This window comes from Epinephelus lanceolatus, chromosome 6, assembly GCF_041903045.1.
Source record: "Epinephelus lanceolatus isolate andai-2023 chromosome 6, ASM4190304v1, whole genome shotgun sequence".
Taxonomy (NCBI): Eukaryota; Metazoa; Chordata; class Actinopteri; order Perciformes; family Serranidae; genus Epinephelus; species Epinephelus lanceolatus.
In genome coordinates this window covers 30,083,851-30,109,781 of record NC_135739.1, presented here as the reverse complement: position 1 = coordinate 30,109,781, position 25,931 = coordinate 30,083,851, and the positions used below count along the sequence as shown (strand labels likewise).

The 25,931-nt window shown below is 40.8% G+C and overlaps 1 protein-coding gene across 1 annotated transcript in view; it reads left to right on the top strand.

Annotated features, from left to right (window-relative positions):
• raver2 (ribonucleoprotein, PTB-binding 2) overlaps positions 1-25,931 on the top strand; it is a 129,550-nt gene that overhangs the window by 51,488 nt on the left and 52,131 nt on the right. The window contains exons 3-4 of the mRNA XM_033621981.2: positions 17,511-17,818; positions 18,532-18,696. Of these exons, the coding sequence (XP_033477872.1) occupies positions 17,511-17,818; positions 18,532-18,696 (473 nt within the window). The remainder of the gene's footprint in view (positions 1-17,510; positions 17,819-18,531; positions 18,697-25,931) is intronic.

Sequence of the window (25,931 nt, the reverse complement as noted above, 5' to 3'; positions counted from 1 at the left end):
GAAAGCTTTTGTAGAAGTGAAGAGTGCACACACACAGATACACATGTTTACATAATGTCAGTGTCTGATACATGTGGTCACAGTGTTGTCAGGGCTCTCAACCTTGCTTTCTATCTTTAAGGAGCTCACAAATGCACACACAAGATAAGACGAGCTGATGATAAACAGCTGACCACAGACACACACACACACACACACACACACAGCTGGTCTTAAGTCTTCAGAGTGAATCGAAAGAGGAAGTTGTGCCTCCCTGAGGTATTGTCATGGCGCCGTTTTGAATATGCATATTTGCAATGTCTACTTGTTTGTGTCTGTGCAGAGAAAGAAAGCGATGTAGAGAGTGAGATACTGAATGAGCTTTAATGTATTAAAGTATTCCTTCTATTGCATTTGTTTAGATACTTTTATTATTTTAATTTAAGGAGGAAAAGCAATCTTTTTTTTTTTTTTTCAATCTTAAAATTATCAACTTTTGTAGTGTATGCCCTTACTTGAGAGCAGAACTGTCTGGTTTCACTGGTGTGCATGTGAGTGTTTATTCAGTCTAGAGTTAGACATTTTCACAGGTGCAGGCTATCACTGTGTGTGAGAATTACATTAAATTACATCATTATCGATTAATCGATAATGATGTAATTTAATGTAATTATTAATGTAATTATTATTATTATTAATATAATTTTTTTACGTTAAGTGTATAAAAAGTCAGAAAAAGTCAGAGGAAGTCCCCTGTTGTCTGTCGTTCATCAAATGAAGCATGATGAATACAGCAAACACGATCGGTACGATGAACTCAACTGGAGACTCCATTGTAGATGCCGGTTGGAAATGTTGATAGCTTGCAGCTTCCTATTTAAAATAGTTACGTATGCGTGAACGAAACCGACGCGGTGACGTAGTGAGTGGTGTCCCAGTTCCTAGGGAAAGATTTCAGCCCCTACCCTTGCTTCATTTCGAGGGCCAAGGGGTAGTGGGCAAGGGCAAGGGGTAGTGGACAAGGGGGGGTATTGGGATTGGGCCTAAGTCAAAGTTAAAATGCAATACAAGACTGAGGAGGATGAGGAGGAAGACAGGGCAGAAAGGACAGGAGAAAAAGGAAAGAGAGAAGTGAAAACCATCTGCAGGATGGGTGGTGGTAGGATGTTGAAGAGCTCGGTTGATGGATGTAGGATGAAGGATGTAGGATTGGCTTAAAATGACACATTGTATGACTAATGATAAAAAGGGAAACGGATAGAAGGCGGGCAGGACTGAGAGAGAAAAATGCGAGAGATGGAGTGATCTACTGGAAGGATCAATAGATGATGAATTGTTGATACAATAGCCGGCAGGGGCGGAATCAGTCGCACAGTTAAAAACACATTAGCACTATTATTTACTGTGCGATTGCTGTACTTGTTTTGATCTTATTTGTTTAAATTCAGATTTAAATCACAATTAGAAAGCACCATAATGTACCTTTTTCTGTTTTCACCAGAAATAGGGATGTACATATGTAAATTACTCAAGTGTGTTAAAACACACAACATTACATTTGTGGATTTGTTAAATCATGCATCCATTTTTAGAGTGAAACGTTTCAAAGAGGGACAGAGCGGCTGAGTGAACAATGCAGCTGTGGGCGGGTGAGTGGGCGGCTGGTTGAAGAGACGCCGAGTGTTGGATCCACTCAGTAACTGCCTCTTATGCATCTCATCCCTCCATCCCTTAATTTCTCCATCTCTCTATCCATCTATACATCAAACACCCACCCACCAACCTCCATATACCTCACTATAATATGTAGATACTACCACTAACACTGATAACAAAAAACAGCACACACAAGACGAGATCTTGCAAATTTTGCCTGAAATGTTTGAATTTTTAGGCGCTACTTCTAAATATTAATATCCTCCTTTGCAAAGTAGCAAGTTGTAAATGTAATGTTACATTCTGTGGAAACGACTGTGTTAATTTTAAATTCAAATTTCAGGATAGTTCTTGCTCCACACACATACATTTCGAGTTCCACTGGTGTGTGGTGATGTTTCTGACAAGAGGTCCCTGCACAAAATCTGATTCTGACACTCAGGTGTCGAGTATGTATGTGTGTGTGTGTGTGTGTGTGTGTGTGTGTGTGTGTGTGAGAAACTTTGCTCCATCCACAATTATTCCCTTAGAAATTTTCAGGTTAGCTCAACAAATTCAGGCCACGTCCAAGCAGAGAACAGCTTCCATTGGGTTAGGGTCAAAGCATAAAAATACAGTTAAATATAAATATAGTATTGTTCACTAAGGTTGTGATTTTCCATGGAGAGTGGAGTTTCAAGTATGTGAAGATTTTTTTTTTTTTTTTAGCATTTGCCAGTTTGACGTCAGGCTTGAGAGTTTCTGTTCTTTGAGAATTAGCCAGTTGGTGAAGACTTGGAGAACTTCTGTCTTTTTTTTTTTTTTTTTTAGATTTTTTTTGGGCCATTTTGCCTAATGGACAGGACAGGTGGGTGTGAGGGGGGGAGAGAAGAGAGAGGGGGGATGACATGCAGCAAAGGGCCACAGGCTGGATTCGAACTCGGGCCGCTGCGGCAACAGCCTTGTACATGGGGCGCCTGCTCTACCACTAAGCCACCGACGCCCCAAAGAACTTCTGTCTTTAATGTTGGAAGAATGAAGCCCTCCTCTTGTGATCAAACCCAACCCAGTGGCATACAGTGTTACATTAGCTGAAAAGGAATTTATTTATTTTATAAAGGTGAGTGCAAGACAAGTCGTTCCGAATCCTCTGTTTCAAACACCTTTCTCTACTCTTGAGACAAGCTGACGTCAGGTTGTAGTGGGTTTCTTTGTATTATCATCTGCTCCAGTCATGCTACTGCAAGTTTTTACAATACATTGCCTGCACTGCTACCAGTGTTGAGCTCGTTACTCTAAAAATGTAATGTATTACTCATTACTCTTTTCAAAAGTAATAACATTACTGTACTTATTACTCCCTGCCAACAGTAATTCGTGACACTACTCGTTATATTACTTCTCCGTTACACCCCAAAATTAAGATGTGTGCCTCTGTGTGAGTGTCAGGGTAATTGCTAATGGTAGTTAGCTTCTATTGACCTGGGGCGTTCTGTTGCCTGTGACTGGTGTTTTCTGCACGAAAGAGAGAGAGTCACTCATGGAGCAACATTACATCCACCATATCGAGCCACAAACTTCAACACGTCTTTGTAGCACAGCTGTCCACGATTAAAATCCAGTTTTGGTTGTTAAGGCAGTGCAGGGCTACAGCTGACCTCCACGGCCAAGGAGAACTCACCTTTGGTAGGTATTTTCTGGAGCTTCACGTTGTTGTGTTGTCAGTCATAGTAGCCGAGTTGTTTCAGACCGTGGAGTGCAGTGGAAAGAGTTTTAGTCCCACTACCTGCAGCAACAGTGTTCTTATTATCTTTCCTCTTGACAAGAGGAGCACGACCATTATGATAATGAGTCTGCTGATGTGATAACAAAAGTAACGTTGTAACGAGTTGTTTGGTTTTGGAGTAATTGTGATATTTTTACTGAAATTTCATTAGTAATCACTTACACTACTCATTACTGGAAAAAGTAATATTATTACTGGAACGTATTACTGCCCAACACTGACTGCTACATGTAGCTACATGCTAACATCTGGAAACCTGTAGTCACGGTAGCTGATGTTTCTAAATTCTCCTTGATATCAGATCATTTTCCTGCTGGAATATGTTGTGATGTAGAGATTTCGGTTTAGAAGCTTTTATTGTTGATTATTCACAGTGGAAAGTACATCTATTCTCTTATGCAATCGTTCCCCTGGCTGCAATGAGAGTGCAGAGACTCTGAGGTATGAAAGTCCCAGAAACTCTGACCAATCAGAGCAGACTGGGCTTTTCGAGAGGGGGAGCTTAAAGAGACAGGTGCTGAGATGTGTCACAGGCAGACGCTGAATACAGGTGTTCCAGTGCATACAGTATGAGGAAAACAAAGTGTTTTTTTTTTTAACATTAAAGCATATAAATATGTTCAAGTAGAAACCCAAAATACAAGTATGAACCTGAAAATGAGCATGATAGGTCCCTTTAAATGAGGCTGTTCACCAAAAACCTAAATAGCTCTCTACATTTATTAATTTTTGCAAAAGTTTTAAATGCGATCAGAACATGAAACAACATGAATTTGCCCAAATAATGCATTAGTGGCTGAAATCGTCATTGCAAATCATGAGAAGAGGAGTAATTAGGATTATTCATTTAAATAACAGTGAATGTGATAAAAAAGAATGTGTTTTAATAGGGAAGTGGCAGCTGACTGTCAGCAAAGCAGCCACTATAGTGTTATACGAGCAGCCGCAAATGCTGAAAAGGGAAGCCTAAAAGCAAACAAAAGCCAACTGGACTTGATCAAGATCGACGATTGTGCAAGGCGGGTCCAGACAAGTCCAAATCTAAACACCCATGACACTGAGACAAGTTGAGATAATAGAAAACTGGGTGACCTAGACTGGACTGGTATTCCACTGCTCGTCAAAATAAAATGTGGCAATGATATTCATTCAAAGTGCTACATGCTGTGCTTCTGAAATGCACAATCCATGCATATTTTATAATAATTTAAATCTGTTGAACCCACAAATATTTAAGCCCCAATGCCCCCTGGAAGGCTACAGTGGAAACGGCTGCAGGACTGTGGGGAGGACTGGTGGATGCAAACAGCGAGAGAGACGAGGAAAAAAGCAAACAGAATTGAGAGGACGTGGTGATGATAGAGAGGAGAGTGTGGGAGAGCCGACGTGTTGGAAGACAAAGGGCTCTGAGGATGAGAGGACCGCTGGAGAGAGAGGAGAGGAGAGGATGAGAGAGGAGGATGCAGCTCGTCTGAAGTGTTTACTCATGTAGATGCTGTAGCAAAGCGGCAGGGAGGAATATAAAGCCACAGGGACGCAAAGGAGGATGAGGGCTTATTGGTGCTACATAACTAACACAGTCATGGCTGTGTCTTAGCTGTTTCAGTGTGTTTGAGCCACTTCTCATTCTTCCGTTCTTGTCCTTTTATTTATGAAATCTTCCCTCTTGTAACGTATGCCTTTAAGACAATGCAAATGTTTGGGTAGCCCTCAGAGCAAAGCTGTGCTCCTTCATCTCAGAGATGATGTTTGCTGTGATCTGAGGATTTATACACTTTGTAGTTCACAGTCAAGAACATCCCTGGGGGGCTTTATTGTTAGGATGATTCAGAGGAGATCCAGTGCTCTTACTGGTGTGTGTAATCTGTGTGTGAGATTGATAAGGAAAGAGCAACACATCCGTACAAAGCTCATCCTCCTGGCCTGTCAGTCCCAGCACACACACACACACAAAATATTACCTGTAGTTCAGGTTGAAATTGCAATGATGATGTAATTTCTAAACACCGTTCTCAGCTCCCTGGCTTCCTCTTATCTGCCTTTCATCTCTTAAGCAAATTGAAATCTTCAACATCATTACTCAAGCAACTTTTCACCTTAAGCATCGAAGAAGGGTCGGTGAAATGGATAAAATTATAATTTCCTCACTTGATGGCCTTCAAGGTATGAAGGGATCATAAAAAGTAAATAGATGACTTCCAGGCTGGTTGTTGTTGAATTTCTCCAGGTTGCTCTGTAATGTTGCGCTTGGATCACAATTTTGAATATAAGGGATAAAATAACCTGTGTTTTCAAAGTGAGTGCGTTCAGATGATAAACAAACAAACAAAAAAGACATTAGCTGTCGATCAAGGTTATATTTAAAGAGACCGAGAATTGCTGAACATAGTGTAATTCGTTTTGATCCTTGGTCTACCAAATGTAAAAACCAGGGTCCAGCTATGTTAATTAATATCAGAAGAAACGTGCAACAAATTGAAGATATTATTTTAACAATCCAAAGCTGTCGTGGCTCTGTAAAGCTGCACTTAGTGGTGCTTTGTGTCAACATGCTAGCATGGTAACAATTAGTAGCTGTAATATTTACAGTCATAATTTGTGCCATGTTCTCGTTATACGGGATGGAGGTTGATGGGAAAATTTCTCAAATGGATCAAACTGTAAAAGTGAGAGGGACATGTTCCACTTATAATAGGGCTGCTCGATTATGACAGAAATCATAATCACGATTTTTTTGTCCAATATAGAGATCACAATTATTTAAAATGGTTACCTATTGACCTTGGAAATATAATGCAGTAATTGAACTTAAAAATCAGGAGATTGTTGTTTGCACAGTCCTGTTTAAATTGACCTAAAATAGGAATCACAATAGATAAGAGCATTCAATCTTTTTGCATCATAAAGCTAACGCTTCTGTCTTGTCGTCTGTCTGCTTCTGTCTGAAGCTAAGGCTTCAGAGTCGAGCCTTTTAAAAGCTTGGTGTTGGATGTAAGCTGCTGCTGCTAATTAGCTTGTGCTAACACTTTGGAGACGGTCCGTCGGTGCTGTGTCTAACCTGTGGTGGGTGGTCGGAGATCAGACCCTCAGAGCAGTCCTGTTGTCTTCCTTTGGAACTGTAAAAAAAAAGTCCACACCGCGACATATTTAGCCCCCTAGACTGCAAGCTACAGTTGTTCATCTTCTTCTCTGTGTTTATTTGCGGCTCCCAAACCAAATTTAAAGGTACATGTACCACCACCCACTGTGTCGGGTGTGTAGATGCTGCCCTTGTCAGGTCAATGAAAGCAGTCTGGATTCGTAGTATCGTAGCTATTTATCAGCTTTAATAATTAATTATCGAAATAATGCATGATTATAAAAATTATCGGTGGATAATTTATTGGCCTGATATATATTATGTATCCCTTACCATAATAGCTAGAACATTCATTAATTTTGTAGCTGAATGCTAAGTCTTTTGTGTCATCACATTGTATACTTGTGATGCTGTCATTATGTGTTACATGTGGTGCAAAAGTCCACAAAAATGCGCATTGGCACTAGTGGAATGAATGATGAATCAATTAAAAAAAAAAAGTACATTGTTCAAAAAAACTCGCTTATTAATGTTACTACATCTAGAAATCTTTTGCATCAAAATGTTTTGTGTGTTTATTTTGTAATCTTTTGTAAAAAAAAAAAAAAAAATTGTGATTAATTTTTCTTTTTTTTTTTTTAGGAATATGAGACATTTGAAAATACTTTAAGAAATACCCATGTAGGCACTTACGGAGCATTTCTATTACAGTTCAGAGGGTTAAATATAAGCAACTGTGGGGGGCTCATTGGTCGTAATTCTTCCTGTAGCACTGAAGACATTCAACAGAACTGCAGCTTGCGCTCACTGATTCGGGACAGGCACGGACTGATTAAAATGCACACATATAGGCACGTTGTAGTGGGGCTCAAGCACTTTGACCATGTGCTTTAATTTGTTATTCTCTATGATGTAGGCTATAGTATATGGGCCTTTCAGTCTGGACCAAAGTGGTGGAGCAGTAGACCAACAGATATTGCCATCATTAGAGCCATACCACCAGCATGGCTAAAACAGTACAGTTCGTTGACTATCTAATTGTAGGTGGGGGAAAATACAGTTGAATTGTATTATTCAATGAAAATTGTCCACAATTTTTATTAAGCATTTTGAAGTCATCAAGAGAGCAGTCACATGTGGATTGAACTTAGCTTACCGAGTTGTTTATTTCCGAGAGACTCCTCTCTCCACCTGAGACTTTCATCTAGGCCTCGGGGCCGAGATGAAACAGCAGGACCACCTTCCACACAGCACGAGGACCAGCCCCTCGAGTTTCACGGGGTCCGCCGCGGCGTTCGTAACTCCCCTGTTTTTAATTAGCTACTTCAACAGGGAATGTGGCAGCAGAATTGCAGCCTTCGAGGTGATTTCAGCGGATGATTTTTTTTTTTTCTTTTCCTGTGCCCCTACACGCTCCTCACAGGAACATGCAGCGTAATCGACATATTCAGAAGCAGAGACCCATAATTAAGATGTACACGCTTTTGTGATTTTTTTTTTTTTCAAGTTTTTTTCTTTTTCTTTCTTTTTTGACAAAGTTCACTTGAAAGCCCACTCGATGAATGCCAGGCTGTGAATTATAAGATTATTTTGTAAGCTATTTAAGCATCCTAGAGTTCTCCCTTTCACTGCTGGAGAAAGTATTGAGCAGGATTTGACATCAGCCCCCGCTTGTCGGGCGGCACTGTGTCATTAGAGGCAACAGAAAGAGAGAGAGCTTTAGCATAAAGCCCAAACCATATTCTCTCCGTCTCCTAGTAATGCCTAATGTTAGGTAGCGTACTTAGCGGGTTAAAACCAGATTAGGCTCTCAGCTTAGTGTAAGAGATCCATTACAGAGTGTGCGAGTGTGTGCGTGAGTGTGTAAGAGTATTAGATGGGGTTTGAGGTAATTGATTTGGGTGGAGGCGGTATCCGAAGACAGACAGAGGCACATGGAAATGGAGATAGAGAAACTGGGAGCAAAGTAGTGAGAGAGACCAAAGGACAGATGGGCATAAAGCCAATAGATGTGAAGAAATACAGTAGTCAGCGGGCAGCAAGGTGGGAAGACAAGGCACAAAAAGACAAAAACAGAGGGATCGATAGAGATACAGATGCAGTCGAGGGAGAGAGACAAGTACAGGCAGGCCGACAGATCAAGATTCAGAGAGGTGGGGATGGATTTTCTATGTGTTAGAGTGATCCTGACCTTGCATTAGATCTGCCACAGATGTTCTTGGTGAAAACGAAGACGCCTGTAGAGCAGATGTCCCAATTGTTGCTCATTTCAACATTTTTCGGCTAATATTTTCCATCCAAGACTCCAGTCCTAACTTCTGGATCTGCACATGCACTGAGTCACAGATGCCTGCACATATAGAGGTGCAGTTTGTGGCTGTGGCTTTGTCGTCTTTGTATTTTTATCCAAAGAATGTGAACAGCGTGTCCCTCCCCATCTCCACGAGGGATTGACTGGTACAGATACCCGCTGTAGCTTCGATGGACGATAAAAGAGGTGGTGTTTGTGTGCAGGTCAGCGGGGGCGTCTTGTGTTACAGATGTTTTTAAGCCACCAGATCTCCTGTGTGCTCCGCATGTGTTTTACTTTTGAATACATTTGGATTTGACGGCCTGCACCAGAGCTGAAACAGAACTTACATATCCTGCCAACACTGAGACGATGTCCAGATTGTTCATAACTGCTTCCTGCATTTAAGACTTAGAATATTATTTGATTGGTGGAAAATTAACTGGCAGTTTGATTGATGATAGTCTGTTATCAAGAGAAAAAGCCAAATGTTCTCTATTTCCAGCTCCTCCAATGTGATCTACTGCCTCTCTCTGTTTTATATTAGGGATGTAAAATTCTGAGCTGATACTGATACCAATGTTTTTTGTTGTTATTTTGTGTTTGCTGTGATGCATTCCCCCGTTTGTGTGTCAATCAACTATTTTCTCAAGTTTCTCAACAAACACTACAGTTTACAAGGTTCATATTGTAACATGTGAGTACTTGGTTCCAGCCGCCAGCTGCCAGTGTCAGCTAGCTCTCCTCCTGTCGATGTTAACATGGATTTGTTGTTCACAGTGTAGCATTATCAAGGAAACAATTGGGTGCGTCTCCTGACATGTCTAGAGTGAGTTTACTGAATGCTTTTGTTGTGATGCTGATGTTTTTTGTTGTCCCCGGGATGAAGGAATGATGTTAGTTTTGAGCCCGCTTTTTAACCTGTGCAAAATTGATGTGACACAATGAAAACATCGGCCACTGCCATCGGTGAATGTCATCTTATGTGCTAATAGGCCAATGGCAGACAGCAAGGCAAGTATCAGCCGATACCAATGTACGGCTGATAAATCGGTGCATCCCTGTTTTATATGATTACAAACTGAGTATCTTTGGGTTTTTGACCAAACAAGCAATGCAAAGACATCATCTTGGGAAACTATGATGAACATTTCTCTCCTTTATGGAACTGACAATTAATTGATTAATCAGAAAATAACCAGCAGATTAATCAATCGTGTAAATTGTTAGCTGTACCCAGTGGTGTAGTGGTAATTGATGAGGTGGGTGTACTACTGGGTAGATAGGTAGGTTACCGATGAGGAAGTGGGCATACTCTCCTATATATTACAATGGCTTTTTAGCTGATAGGTGGGTATACTGTAACTGGATAGAAAAAGAACTGGGTATACCCCGTATACCTGAGTATACAGCATAGCAGCCCTACCTGCAACCTATAGATCTTCTTATCTCAAAAAATAGTTTCCAAATTTGTTTTAATATGATTTTTTTCACCATGCCATGAAAAAATCTCTATATGACGCTGTGAAGCCTGCCTAGTAATTTACAAACTGGTTTGCGCCAACAGTCTTAGTCTTAAAGGAATATGATGCCAAAAATCTGTCGATAAATACCTCTTCTAGGCTTGATAAGTGGCTCCAAAAGTTAGCAGCTTGCTCCTGTAAAGAACGGCTACTTGAGTTGGCGCAGATTGCCAACAGTCACAATAGATTTCAGAACTGAATACAGTACTTATGTTTTGCACCATTGCCTCCTCAAAGCTCCGAAGCCCCTCTTGAAATGGTAAATTTAGCTTTTGTGAAGGGAGGATCGTTTGGAACAAATTGAACGTACGCAATAAAGTGTTGTATGAGCAGTTTGAGAAGTTTCTTTTGGGGGTTTTGATAAGTTTTGAAACTCTTTTTGCCATACCTTCAGGTCGTGATGAAGCTAAACCTGCTCTCTTAAAATAGAAGCCACGTAGATGGAACCAACTTCAACTTGTGTAATCATAGTTTGTGATTGAAGCACCATTTTTTAGCACCAAAATCACTCATCGTTCTGATGTTTCCTGGCTGTGTTGCTCCTTCTGATGAGTGGCAGAGACACCAGCTGCCAGTGTTTTCATTTGAATAATTTAACAAACAATCACTAAGTGATTTGTGGGCCTGGAACCTAAACTTCAGCCGTCGAGTTTCCATTTCCTGTGGAGTCTGACTTTTTATCGTGCACTCAGGATCAGACATGGAACTTGGCATTATGTAATGTTGCTTTTGTCGCAGAATTGTTTTTGAAGGTGTTAGTGTGTGGTGAAGAGTACAAATCATCACCTCATACTTCAATTATCTTTTCTGTGTTGCTGTTTCTGGTGGTCATTGTCCCAATGTGATCATGAAACACATACAAAATGACAAACAGCAGGCTTGAACACAAACACATACACATACATTTATGCATATTGAGTAGTCTAGACTGTTAATGACATGTTTGGAGTCAGGAGTAGCCTAAAAACTATGTAATTCTGTCCACTTCTAGAAGCAACCAGATCTGCCTAACTTGGCTTTTTACACTGATTGGCAGCTTAGACTATACAAAATAATGTATGTAGCAACTGTGGCATCACCCATTGGTTTGTGGTCCCAGTTTGAAGCCAGAAGTGACCATATTGTTAAGAGAGGTTGGAGCTGTGAAGGACAGAGGGGTGGATCTGACTCACAGACTGTAACAATGCCTCGCACACAGCCTGTCAAGCGACCTTGCCCTCAAATATGCATAACTTTAAGCATTAATAATTATGGGTGGGTTATATAAAAATTCACCCCCTGTACAGTTGTTATGAACATTGAAATTAGTTATAGAGACCAAAACTGTCTTTGTGCCAGGCTGTAAACATGTTTATTTCTGCTGTTGGGCACTTTAACATGGGTGTCTTTAGGGACCGACTCGCTTCTGGAGCCAGCCTCAATTGGCCATTCAAGAAAACTGCAGTTTTTGGCACTTCTGCATTGGCTTCATTTTTCACCCTCAGAGGTTGCTGCTTGATTGGCACTTAAAATTGTGCCAGAGGCTTGATGGAGGCTGTAATGCTCTTTAGAAGTCAATCCCGCAACAAAATAGTGATGACAGTTTTGGGCATAGTTTACCTTGTGCTCGGTGTGAAGTCACTTGTAATATCTTAAAATGTTCACAGTGTTCCATACAATTATTATCCTCCCACATCATATCGTTTAGAGGCTGGTAAGATGTTTTTAATTTCCGCCCCATTATGGGAAATGATCAAAATGCAGTTTGTTTTGCAACATTTATTCACATTGGAAATATAGGTTAGAATAACCTTTATTTCCCTGTATATAGTGTACATAACATCATGTTACACAGGTTTCTAATCACTGTCTTTGACTTTGTATCATTTTAAATACAGACTCAGTATTTGAGGATGAAGCCTCTTTGGTTTTGGCCAACTGAACAAATGCTATATTCTAACTCTGCCTGCTGGATTTGGCTTCTCTCATCACCAGTAATGGAAGACAAGAGCTACAAGTGATACTCAGCTTCTCCTCCATCCTACCAGTTGTCAGGCTATCACCTCCTTGCAACATGTGGCATCATAAATGGGAACACAGAAATGGGACACATCAAAAACCATGAAATTAAATCACATTGCTGTCAGACATGCACAGATATGGATGTTTTCAACTGATAGGCTAATTGATAATTACCTGCCTCTCATGATCAATAACTGATAATTTCACATTTTTGTGAAAGAAGTGTATATCCTGTAGTTTACCTGCAACTGAGTGTAAGAAAAGCGAAGATGTAGTGAGAAAATATGGCTGATTTAATGATATTCCATAGCCTTGACCCCACCAAATCAACCCGACATCACTATTTCTAACACAACAAAAGATGACAGAAGAGTTTTGTATACATGGTATTTATATTGATGTATCGAGTACGTGACAGTTAAGTGTTTTGTACGCAAGGAAACTGGAAACAGCCTCAGGCACCACCCAGATGTTGACAAGATAGAAGAAAAGATTTGGTGAATAAAGGATGGTATTGTTGAGAAGAGTTGCTTTAATTTTGATGGATTTACATTGAAGCTCACACTGGTCTGCACTTAAAATTTGTGTATGGAAAAGGTAAGCAGAATAAAGAATTGATCATTTCAAAACCGGTCATAATCAGGATGCTAATGTGTAATGTAACGTGCATTAAAGTACTCAAAAAATTCCTCTGCCTTTCAGTTTACTGATGATTTTGGCAAATATCTTTTAAGACATCACATTATATCAGTGTACTGGATATTAATGCCAGGGTATTTGGACAAAACCATAGTTTACATTGGCAGGTCCTACAGCTAACAGCAAGCAGTGGATGCAGGGAAGAAGTAATTATAGTAGCTCCCAACTGCTGAACAGTAAAACACATCTCAGCCAACATGAAATCATTCCTGTAGTAGATGTGTTTGAAATACACTCAGTGATTTCCCCAACAGTAGCCAGTTTATATATGGTGGGAGTTGGTGAGACACTGTCTTAAGAACAACATGTGCAGGACTTCATGGTCAGAGTAACAGCAGGTGAGGTTGGAGCTTTGATAAAAGACATTGGGTCGTGTTCTCTACAGGTGCATGACTACAGGGGCAGCATTGTCCGGAGGCACAGTGATATTTTCCCGCAGGTCAGAAGCTCACAGTGCATGGCTCGCATCTGTTTGTAGTTGTTTAAGGTGCTCTTTAAAGGATGTCTAAAAAATCACACAAGTACCTTTCCTGTTTTTTGAGCAGCCGTGTTTTGACCAGCCAAACCCTGAGCTTTGGTGAAACCGGCACAATCTCCTGTTCAGCATGGGAAGTTAAACCTTCTGCTTTTCTACTGTACTATACATCTTTACTTTATCTCCTATTGGTACCAATATGTGGTGCAATTCAGCTGAAGTCTGAACACTGCTGGTTTTGAGAGAAGTTGCTCATCACAAAGGATTTTAACTTCATCACCATGGTTACATTGGACCTCCAGAAGTTGTATCTCAGTATCAGATAGCATTATTATTTGTATGCTTGTTTGTTTTGGCCTCACTCACGGCCTTGTGTGTTCTTACTACAGGGAAGTATGATTGGATGTTTACAATTCAAATAATTTATTACGTTACTTTCTTGACTCTGAGGGTTAGGGTGCCAGAAGGTGCCACAGTTAATTTGTACTGCTCATTCTCAGCAGCGCCTGCTGATTTTAATAGTCAAACTTGAGAGCTACATAATGAAATTTCACTTTTATGCTACCGGTCTCTTGAGCAGCGGGGCAGTGGGGCAGCAGAAACGCTGGGCTGTGTTTATTATAGTAACATAAGTTGTTTAGGGAGATGATGAAAGGTCTCATTTACCTCTTTTCCCATGTTATCCCAGCGTCCATCTCATTCTTGTGAATGCAATATCTTAAAAAGGCCTTAAGGGAATTTCCTCTAATTTGGCAAAAACGTCCACTTGGACTCAAGAATGAACTGATTAGGTCACTGTGACCTCAAAAACATGTTTTTGGCCATAGCTCAGAAACTGTCAAATAGAATAAAATTATGAGGTGATGAGGTCATATATCCAAAAGGGCAACTTCACTGCGACATTAAAATGTTCTGCACAGACACTCCTCTGGCCATTAACGCCATAACTTCATAACTCAGGAACAGAGGGGAGACATTTGGCCAGATACTGAATTGGTGACACTAATCTTGAAAGTGTGCTGATTGTATAGATCCTCTTAGCTGGTGGGGGAGAGATGTGTGTGAAGCATTTATGCTTCACGATTTCTAGCTTTTTTTCTTTTTTCAACTGTTTTTATTGGAGTTTTCAAAGTTAAACAAACAGTGGCAGTAGTATAGGGTTAGAAGGCTGTCAGCTTGACCATGTTTTGTGTCACTTAAACTAGCCTAGTTAGGGGAAGTACTTAGTGCATTTTTGTTAGGGTGTCTTTACACTTGCCCTGTTTGGTTTGGTTCAGTCAAACTCAAGTTCTTTTGCCCCCTAAGTGCGATTCGTTTGGGCAGGTGTGAACACAGCAATCACACTGGTGAACACCAAAACAACCAGACCGAGACTCTATTGAAGAGGTGGTCTCGATCCGGTTACAAAGGAACTCTGGTGCGGTTTGTCATTCGTGGTGAGAATGCGTTCCAACTTCGATCCAAACCAACTGCAGTCGCATTACACATTGTTTGGGTTAAATATGAGCATGTTACAGTCCTGGAGGATTATTAATGTGCGCCTCCTCCTGTACTGCCTTAATATGCACATTCAGCACATCCAATGCATCAAAACATTGTTTTCTAGTTGGAGCCGCGCCTTGTTTTCAAACTGTATGGTTTAACTGATATGAACAATGCAAGCAATATAGTACACGATGCCCAGCGCTAAGATCAACCTGCGTACTTCCTGGATTTTTCCTGAATGGAAATTCTGACCAATCAAGAGCAGCTTTCTCATGCAAGACATCTGATCTGGTCCACTTGTAAATGCTGCCGTGAGACTATGAACCAACTCTAGGCAATTATGCACCTTTGTAACAAAACTAGTCCCTGATTCAGACTAAAGCAAGACAACTCTGAAAGCACCCTTAAAGTGGTGTATAAACGGTTGCCAGATCTGGTAGAAGTTGTTTTCACACCCTCTTAGTGAGAATTAAATCTTTTCCAAATGCAGGTGGTGCATCACATCCGTCATGAGGACAGAATTGGCAGAGGCTCGTGTTTGCTTCCAATTTAATAATATCAGTCTACATGCTAGGAGGGTCACAAATAACATCATATTATATTGGGAGCTGGTCAACACAAGATCAGAACCTTTACTACCAAAGAGTGTGGTCAGTGGGTCAGGATCCATAGGTCTACTCAGGACGTCTGATAGCAACTGAAAAATATTTTGTCAATATGTTGTGACTCTTGGGCAGTGCCAGAACATATGTGCTAATGAGGCTGGTGATTGCCTACAACAGTCGCACACTGGACTAATATTTGGATACATTTTACAGAGCCTATTTTTTGATAAGTTAAGTCTCTGCAGTATTTCAAATTGCATAAGTCCATGTCGAGCACAAACTCCAAAGAATATACCAGTAATTGGGCTTTTGTCCATGACTCTTCCGAAACAGCAACCCTGTCAGTTGGCAAACTGATTGGTAGATTAGTGAAGGATGCGGTGTTTTGCTCAACTAAGTTAAGTACCTGAAAGAAATGAGTATGTGGTGTGTCAAATTTAGACTGTAACTGCTAAAATGATGAAACTATGCAGTCAATAATAAGATCTTTGAAGAATTTGTAGCTTCTTTGCAGCAAGATTCCTGTTTGAAGCGTTGATAACTGTCATAGCTACATGCAAGTCTGCATGGACATGGATGTAAACTGTATCTGCAGTGTGACCACGAGGGGTAATTCTAGTTTTTAAAGATTATGTTTTTGGCATTTTGCCTTTGACAGAGGACAGTGTAGATATGGGGGAGACAGAGAGAGGGGTATGACATTCAACAGAGGTCCTAATGCTGGAAATGAACTGGGGACGTTGCATACATGGCATGAGCTCGGCCACTGAGGTGCTCAGAGTCTTTTTAAATCCTTTGAATCTGTTGTTTTATATATTACACATTTAGTGTTTTTCTTGTTTCCAATACTCAACGTGTGCAACATTAAACTCTTTTAACATACCTTTTCTCTTCAACACTCACAGTCACATTGCAGATCAATTTATTACCACCTCATTTCACAGCCCATGAATTTGTCTGCGGCTGTTTTCATGTGAAGCTGTTTAACGCTTCTAATGTTCTATACGTTCACTCATTTCCTTTCTTTCAACCTAATTACACAGTTTTTAATGCGTTTGTGTGTGAGGTTTATCAATGTGCCTTTATACATTGTTTTTTATTTTAAATCATTGAGCGTCACCGTTAATAGGAAAGGAAGTCTATTAAGAATTCATACCAAGGCTTCACTGACTGGATTGTAACTTATGAATAAATATCAAAGCCTCCTCAATAGACTCGCAGGACATACTGTACAGTCGGCTTTTCTCTGTTTGTCTGCGAAAACTGACAGCCCCAATACAAGTGATAATCTTTGTTGCTTTACACAACTAAAATGAAGTGAAATTCGGGCAGTGATTGGAAGAGACGTGATGACAGTGTGACATATGAGATATTATCACTGGCATAGAAAATAGGCTAACACTTTGTCTGAAGGTATCACAGTTAAATAGCCAGTAGAATTTAATTGTAGTGTTCATCAGTATTATTGTTTCTCTGACACATATATCAGTTTTCAAATGAGATAAGGTGTGTATGTGTGTGTGTCACAGTGGATTCCCCCTACATAGTGGCTCCCTATTGGCTTTCTAGCTAATGTGTTGTCTTTCTCTCTGTGTATCTGTCTGTCTGTCTGTCCTTATGACTGTCTGTTTGTGATTTTGGTTGTTTGTGCCCAATGTGTTATTGTTTTCGTCCTTTTGCCACATTCGGCCTGTCATTTATTTTCTTTGCATGTGAGTTGTTTTGTGCGTGTTTTTTTTTTTTCTTTATTTTTGTCATTGTGTCCCCATCCTGCATTTTCCACAAGCTGCTTTCTGCCTGTTTTTTCAATGTCTGCTTTAAATGTATGTTTGTGTTTGTCTGCTCGTGTCTCACATGTCCCCGTCTGTTTGTGTCCGTGCGTCTCTTTCTGCGTGTCTGTCCTCGTCCTGTCTTTTCCTCTCGTCGCTGTCTCCATAATGTCCCCTCCTCCAGCCTTTGTGACTTTGCTGAACGGGGACCAGGCTCAGGATGCCATCCGCTCCCTCCATCACAGCACTGTCCGGGGACGCTTGATCAACGTCACGCTGCAGCCCACGGACTCCCTGCTCTGCCTCACCAACCTGCCCCACACCTTCACTGCCCAGCAGTTTGAGGAGCTGGTACGCGCCTATGGGAACATCGAGCGCTCCTTCCTGGTGTACAGCGAGCTGACGGGCCACTCCAAAGGATATGGCTTTGTTGAATACATGAAAAAGGATTCTGCTTCACGGGCCCGCTCTGAGCTGCTGGGCCGACCGCTGGTATGTTAGAGCGGTTGTTAAAATGATCCTGTCCTGTTTGATTATTTGATGTTCTTGTTACATTTTTCTTTAAGACAAAAATATGCTGGAACTGTTGAACTCTTTTGGATGAGTACACAATATACATTTTAGTGCTCTGGGCTAAACCTAAATAAATGAGTCTACAACCATATGGCCTGATTTGAGTCATACATAAAAATGAGCAAAAAGAGGACATTTGAGTCTTTGGCCACATCTTACATCGAGCTGTTTACTTCCACAAAACTTGGCTCAAACTTGTAATCATCAGTCATGGTTTGTAGAAACTGGCCAAACAGAGGAAAAGAAATAATAAGTACAAATATGGGTTCTGCCAATTTGTCTCCCAAGTATGAAATGTGAAACTGCAGTATGAACACACAAAGTATCTGTGGGAAGAAACGCTGAACCAGAAACATCTCCTTGTGTTATTTTAGTGGAGTTTATTTTAAATTCTACAGCAGATTGTCTGACCTCACATTTGGGATCGGCTCAATCAGTGAAACAAAAACTGTACATGGGCTTTCAAATCAGCACTTTACAATCACAAGGATGAATATGTAACGGCAAATAAGGCTTCACTTACAATCATTTGTTTATATAAATGCAGAATTCAAGAGGATGCTTATGCAGTGTAACAGTGAAAGGCAAGTTCAGGGTCTTAAAAATCGAATTCTGTACTCCCGATTGTTCAGGACGATCGCTCATTGATGGTGCAGTGGATGGACGTCAACCAGCTGAGCCAGGAGGAGAACTTGCACTCCAAGTGTTTGTGTATAAACCGGCTGCCGCTGGACCTGTGTGACTCTGAAGAACTGACCCAGCTCTTCTCCGAAACCTACAAACCTGTCTTCTGCCAGGTGAATTTCTATGTGTGTATATTGTAGCAAGTATAAGAGCAGCCTAACAAAAATGTGGCGGGGCCTTTGGTTTTCACATCTCATATGATCAGATCTGCAAAATTATGTATCCATGAGGTCACGGCTCATTGAACATCTCTGCGATGTGAAACCAAGGTGTAAGATAAATGTTTGCAAATTCTTTTTTCCCCTCTTCTCAGAGCCTCATAGTGTAGCAGAAGCTCTGAAGGAAAATGTTTTTATTCATTGGTAATGTCACACAAACTCCTCTGAAGGATCTTCATTGTACCTATAACACTCACTTTGAAATGACTCCCTCCTTCCACACACACACAGGCTTGTATCAATCAAGCGCCACCATGCACATACTCTGTGCAATAATTCCACTGAGCAATGCTCTGGCATTAATACTGCATAATGCACATTTGTACTAATATTCTTAATTAATTCTTATTTGTATTATCTATGCAGCTATATTTAACACACTCATAGATCCCATCTCTCTGCATTTTCGTTTTATATACACCGTTGCATAATGCACATATTTTTGTGTCTTATGTTTCGAATAATTTCTTGCGTAAATATAAGAGCAGCTGTAATGTGTGTGATTTCTCTCAGGGGATCAAAAAAGTATTTCTGATTCTGACCACCAGGTGAGAGGTACTGATATAAAATTCAGGGGTCGGCATCCCCATTGGCCAATCTCCCACTATCACCAAGCAACTGTTTCCATGGTGAGGTGTGGCTGCTGTGACACCAGCCCCACCCTTCAACTCGCCCCCCCTCCCCACTCTGCTCAGTTTCAGTTCAGCTGTGTTATATACCACCCTGCCCCATGATCACATCCACACCACCCCCACATTCCCATTTAGACATCACTCAATGGGTATCTGTCATCTGCTGCATTTCCAGTTTTAACTCCACCCCTCTGCCCCACTCCCACATAGAAATCAATACACCCACATCATCCCGGTCCCATGATGCTTTGTGGGTGTTTAGCTCATGTTGCTTTACTGTTGCAGAGCCAGCAGGCTTTGACCTATGGTTCAGCGTTTTTTATGTACAGTACAGTATGTGCTTACAAGTGTGTGTGTGTATGCGTGTGTGCGTGTGTGTGTTACTGCATTCAGCATGTATGCACTAGAAATATATAAGGCACAAAACCCCTGAAACCCTGTGCACACTTGAACAGGATGGACACACAACATATACAGGGATATCAGAACATACAAGGTTGCATTCAAAGAGTAGTCACAGTGTTACTTTATTAACCCGCCTTTATGGGACAGTGCAGCACAGCCCTTTTAACTACAACTGCTGCTTTGCTTTCATTTGAAGCACAGTGAGTTTTCAGCTGGTCAGGTGTGATACGACTGGGGATACGCATGATTTCAATGCAGGAAAAACACGAACACTGTGTGAAAAGCGTCACTCCCAGTGCACCGGGTCTGTTTCAAGAAGGCATACTCAGTTATTGTTCGTGCTGTCTGTGTGGTGTTTATCATTTTTCACGAAAAGGCTGAATTTCCACAGTGTTCTTTAGTCTTTTTCTTAGCGCCAGTGTCTTTTTTCAGTTGTTCCCAATGAGGAGAGAGTGTATGCAACCCCTTGAGGTCATCTAGAAAAAAGTGCTGCACCCACCTTTTATCAAAGCGCTCTGACTTTATTTGTGGCCACTCCGAGAGCTTCTAGATGAAAATCTCTACTCTTCTCAAAAAGGCGCTGGTGTCGTTACTGTTGCTCCTTTACTGTCTATCTAGAGTGACATGATATGTCAGTCAGTTATCACAACAAAGGCGGAGAAGCCATTTTGTGGGATCAGATCTGCTGGACGCTGAATGTTGCTGGTGACTGTTGTGCTTTTATCACTGCGTATATTGTGAGCTTGTTGTTAGCATAGACTGTATAACATCATGGATGTAGCTGCTGTGATGTCACCCATTGATTTGTGGACTGCTGATTTGAAGCCTTGAGTCTGGCATTTCTGCTGTCGCCATCTTTTTGAGCCAGAAGTGACCATTTTTGGATGAGAGGGTGGATCTGACTCACAGACTGTGGCAACGCCTTGACTGTAGCTACGCCTCGCAGACAGCTTGTCACTAAAGCAGCTCTGCCCTTTAATATTTGCAACTTTATGTCTTAAGCCCAGTTTAGACCAAAGATTTGCCACAAGACGATTTGAAACAGGCAATTATTTGCAATACAATGTTCTGCAACGTTCTGCCGGTTCACACCAATGCAACAAGATAAAATGGTGTATCATCTCTATGCAACACTCTCTGTACTTCATTCTGATTCGCACCTTTTCAGGCTTATTTTGTGGCTGAATATAATTTGTAGCTTCCTACAATATGAATGAGGATAGTGACAGTGAGATATTGGCTATGGTTGCATTTGCAGTAGTGATAAAACAGTGAAAAACATAAACAAAATGAGCATCAGATGGACTGTATTCATAATCAATACACCACAATAATATAAGTAAGCAGCGCCAATTAGTAAGTCAATGAGAATGTGTGTGTGGGGGGGTGCATAAGCACATACAGTACGCAGCAGCTACGACTCCGGCACACCATGAGGACACATAAGGAGGGCTCGTGGAGACAGAGCACCTGCTGCAGCAAGCAAACACGCCATCTGCGGTCTTATTGACTCGACCAGCGGACTTCACTACAAGCCGATTGGCTGTAGAAACAGGTGACATGCTTTACTTTCTAAAACCAGTCACGGACCATTTGACCAGCTGAGTTGCATCTGACACCATCAGCCTACTCAAGTAGAGCTCAGACAGCCAGTTCACACCACTCCAAACCATTTTGTCTCATCGCAAATCATTGGTCTGAACTGGGCTTTAGTAAAATGTAGACAGGTTGAAATTAGCTGTAGAGACCAAAACCATTTTTTTGAACCAGGCTGTAAACATGTTTTTTTCTGCTGTAAAGCTGGGCATTTTAACATGGAGGTCTATGGAGACAGACTCTGTTTTGGAGCTAGCCTTTTGTGGCCTTTCAATGAACTGCAGTTTTTGGCACTTGCGCATTGGCATTATTTTTTAGCCTTGAGGGTTGTCATTGGTTGTAAACTGTGTAGTCAACCGTCTGTTAACATGCCGTTATGTTAGCTGCTTAGCTATCATACCACTTCTCTGCTAAAGAGAAACACCAGAGATATTGGATAAAGCGAGATACCCAACTCAGCTCACTTCCTGATTCAGTGATGTCAGCGCCACGCCCCCGTAGGAGACTTGCAGCAGCTCTCAATGTATTGTCGTCAATGAGGAAAATGAACGTGATCACAATTTATGGTCAATTCTTTCGCCCTATAGTCACTAAAGTAAATACTGGGTTCATTTTCCACATGCCACACATCTTACCAACATTCTGACACCAAAGCTGCATTTTTCATCCGCACAGATCAAGAGAAAATTAACTTTGTTTGAGCCCTGTCCGTCTCAGAAAACAAGTTCTCGCGAGATCTTGTGATCTTGATAAACAGGGTGAGAGCTAACCACGCCCACTTAGGAGACAGGAAGAGTAACCATTTTCTTAACATTGGATAAGCCTACGGTGGGGTATCTCGCTTCATCCAATATCTCTGGAAACACTATGTGGAAACACTCCCCTTTGTTTGATATGATGTTTGCTTCTTTGTTTGCTACATATTCATCTGTCTTGTATCATCACCTTATGTCTTACTGTCATCAGCAGTAGTCTGTCTTACATAAACCATCTTCCTCCTCTGTGCTCATAGGCAGAACTCTTGTTACTTTTCCTCTGTGCAGAGTGCACTTTACCTGTGGCCTTGGCCCTGAGCGCTATAATTGTGCTACCCACGAAAGGGCCCTCCAGGCAGTACTTTAGTTTAAGTCAGCCAGGAGAGATGGAGGGAGGAGAGGGTAAAGAATGTCAACCATATTAGAGGGAAGGACAGCAGGATGGAGACAGGAAAGAGGGGATGGGAAGGAAGGAGGACAGCGCTGAGAATGCCAGACCTATTAGAGAGAGGATGGATTGAGGGAGGGAGAGGGCTGACAGTGTCAGGCCTAATAGAGGAACGGAAGGAGACGGAGAGAGGTGGAGAGCTGAAGTGGAATGGTGAAGAGCAGTAGACTGTCATTCACAGAAAGAAGATTGTTGGCATATTTGTAAATGTAATACTGATGGCTAAGAGCAAGTTAAAAACTCACATTTACTGAGAGACAAATAAGAACAAAATGGGTCTGTATTATACTAATAAATGGAAAAGGATGGAGATGGCTGAGTAGAGTTAGGGAGGATGGATAGATGTTAGAGAAATGGAGTGGAGATGGAAGCAGGTTTATGAAAACATTACCATCCGCTCTTCACAGACCACATGTGGGGCTGGGCAATATGAGCTATAAATGATAATTTATATTTTCAGGCTATATCCCAATACACAGAATATATCTCAATATTTTGAAATCTCCTCTAAAGTACTGAATACTTACATACTGAACTTCTAAATAAACTAGTTACAGTAAAATTGAATAAAAGAGCCACTATTTTTTTTCAAATAAAGTCAAAAAAACACTGTTATAATAAAGTAAAAAAAAAAAGTGCTGTGACAATGAGAAAAAAAAATATTGTTACAATGAAATAGATCAAAGCTGACCATTGGTGCTTTTATTCTAAACCACCCAGCTTGTCTCAGGCAGGAAGTGTTTATATTTTTGCCATGAATGTGAAGATTCTGTGCAACAGTTGTCTTTAGCAGTTAGCGTAAAGTTAACCCATAATCCTCAGTGCTGTTACACATCAGGATTGATTCACTGTAAGCTGGAAACAAATGAACAGCTCTCCGGTTCATATATTAATAATATTTGCAAATCACAGTGGTGCTCCATGGTGGCAAAATTTGGCTAGATAATTGCGGCCTTGAGCCCTGCAGGTACAAAAACACAAGCCTTGTTAAACTTTTTAAAAGTTAAACTAACTTCACAGTTAAACATGATGATTTATTCACTGTGGAAACGAATGAACAGCTCACAAGTTCATATATTAGTTACATTTGCAAACTGCACTGGTCCTCCATGGTCACAAAATTTGACTAATTAGTCGTGGACTTGAGCCCTGCAGATACAAAAACAAACTCCTCGACTGCTCACACTGTCATTAAACTCACTAGAAGTTAAACTGTCATTGCATCACAGTTAAACATGGACATTAATTCACTCTGAGTTGTATTTGCAAGTTGCACTGGTGCTCCATGGTTGCAAAATGCGACTAAATGGTCGTGGTCTGGAGCCCTTCAGATGCAGAAACATTCGCCTCTCCTGCTCGCAGTATTGCTCAGGAGAGGGGGGGTTCTGGATGGGTGGGGGAGTGTGTGTGACTTATCATGGTTGTATGGTTGCCTGTGAGAGGGAGAAAGCGAATAGAAACATCAAGCGAGTCTCATGCCGGTAGCTTGAAAATGACTTGACAGTTTGTATTGGATGTTCACCATATAGTAATTTTATACATCTCATGTGGAACAAGCCACAATACATTGAGTATAATCCCTATATCGCCCATCCCAGACAGTTACTTGTATTTGGCTACATACGATTGTCCATAACATTTGTTAGTACAATGACATAGAGCAGACGTATAGTAGATGACACACTTCATATGTCTGTCTTCTTATTTTGATTATTTCATTTGATATCATGATACAGCCGTTACAAAAAAGTAAACAAGGTCTTAAAGATGCCACATAATGAACTGCACTGTGGGTGTTATTTAGATGCCGATAGATTGTCAGTGGAAAGGGGTTAAAGTAGTGCTGAAATGTTTATTTTGCTCTTGCAAGTAGTATTTATTAATCTGAGGACAGTATGCAGTTCTTACTATACAATCTGAGCTTGACATTTGCTGTTTTTAACACCTGGTGCTGTGCAGGACTTCTAAGTCATTTCAGGTGCTGGCGACAGGTTTTCATTGACAAGCACAGTCAAAAGGCATTACAGCAGCTAAGAAACAAAGATGTCAGCTAAATTGAAGACACAGCGATAAACCTGGATACATATAGATATAGGAGGACTATGAAAAAACAAATCATAAAACAGGAATGAATGAACAAATCCAAAAGGAACAAATCAGTTCTTTTCAAAATGAACCAAAGAGGCTGTAATGGGGAGAAACATCATATAATGAGCTTTATTTTGCAGTTACATTGTGTATTCAGAAGCTGCAGACAAGAAATCTAATTTTGAATATAAAAACAAACATGTTCCTCACAATCATCAGCACTCACTGTTGCAGAGCTAAATTAAAGTCTTTCCAAGAACAATCTTAAGATGCTTGACACAATTATTGCCCCGCTTTGGTGGAACCTGCAGCGTTTTCAAAGTTTTGTTCAAGGAAAGAATAAATCTTAGACGGATGTCATGTTTAATGACATCTTATGCTGCGCAAAAAGAAAATGAAAAACTACCACAAACACTTGGTGAATTTCAAGTTTGATTCTGGAGAATTGTTTCATGTGAGATGACCCAATCAAAGACTCACGATTTCTTGATTGTATCTAGAATCTCCCACTTCTAAATGATTTTTTTTTTTAAATAATAGTCACATTTTCAGCCACTCAGTCTCTTCCTCACTTCCATCTACACACACATGCACACTCACACATCGTCTGCTTGACTCTCTTCATAAAGATCTTTACAGTTAAACTTGTCACTGTGACAGGTCATGTACCTTTCGTCGCAGACAGCTATGACAGGGCTGTCATGACCTCATCACTCGGTTCAGACAGCTGATGTGGCCGTTTAAACTCTGTCAGACACACAAACAAAAACAGGCACACACACGCACGCACACACACAGAGTCTTGGCCCTGCTGGTGTCTCAGTCAGCATCTCTTGGCTGGAGACCACGACTTGAGGTCAAGAGCTGTCACACACACTGATAGCTAGCTTAGCATCTTTGGGTTCTGCACTCTCACACAAACACAGAGACACATGTACAATGACTTACTGCACTGTACACAATGCATTCAGCAAAATACCATTTATTACATAGCTAATATTTTTTCTAGAGTCTTTGATTAAACATCCCTCTGGCCTTGACTTTGGTGAAACATCTTCACTTGTGTGTTTCTGCTTTTGAGCCATTATAGTTGCTGAAGGTAATTCTTTATGTCGGTGAAGGAGCATCTGTTAATCCAGTATGGTATCTGATGCAAAAATACATGAATCAAATTGAGGTTACATCAAGAAAATACGATTTTGATTT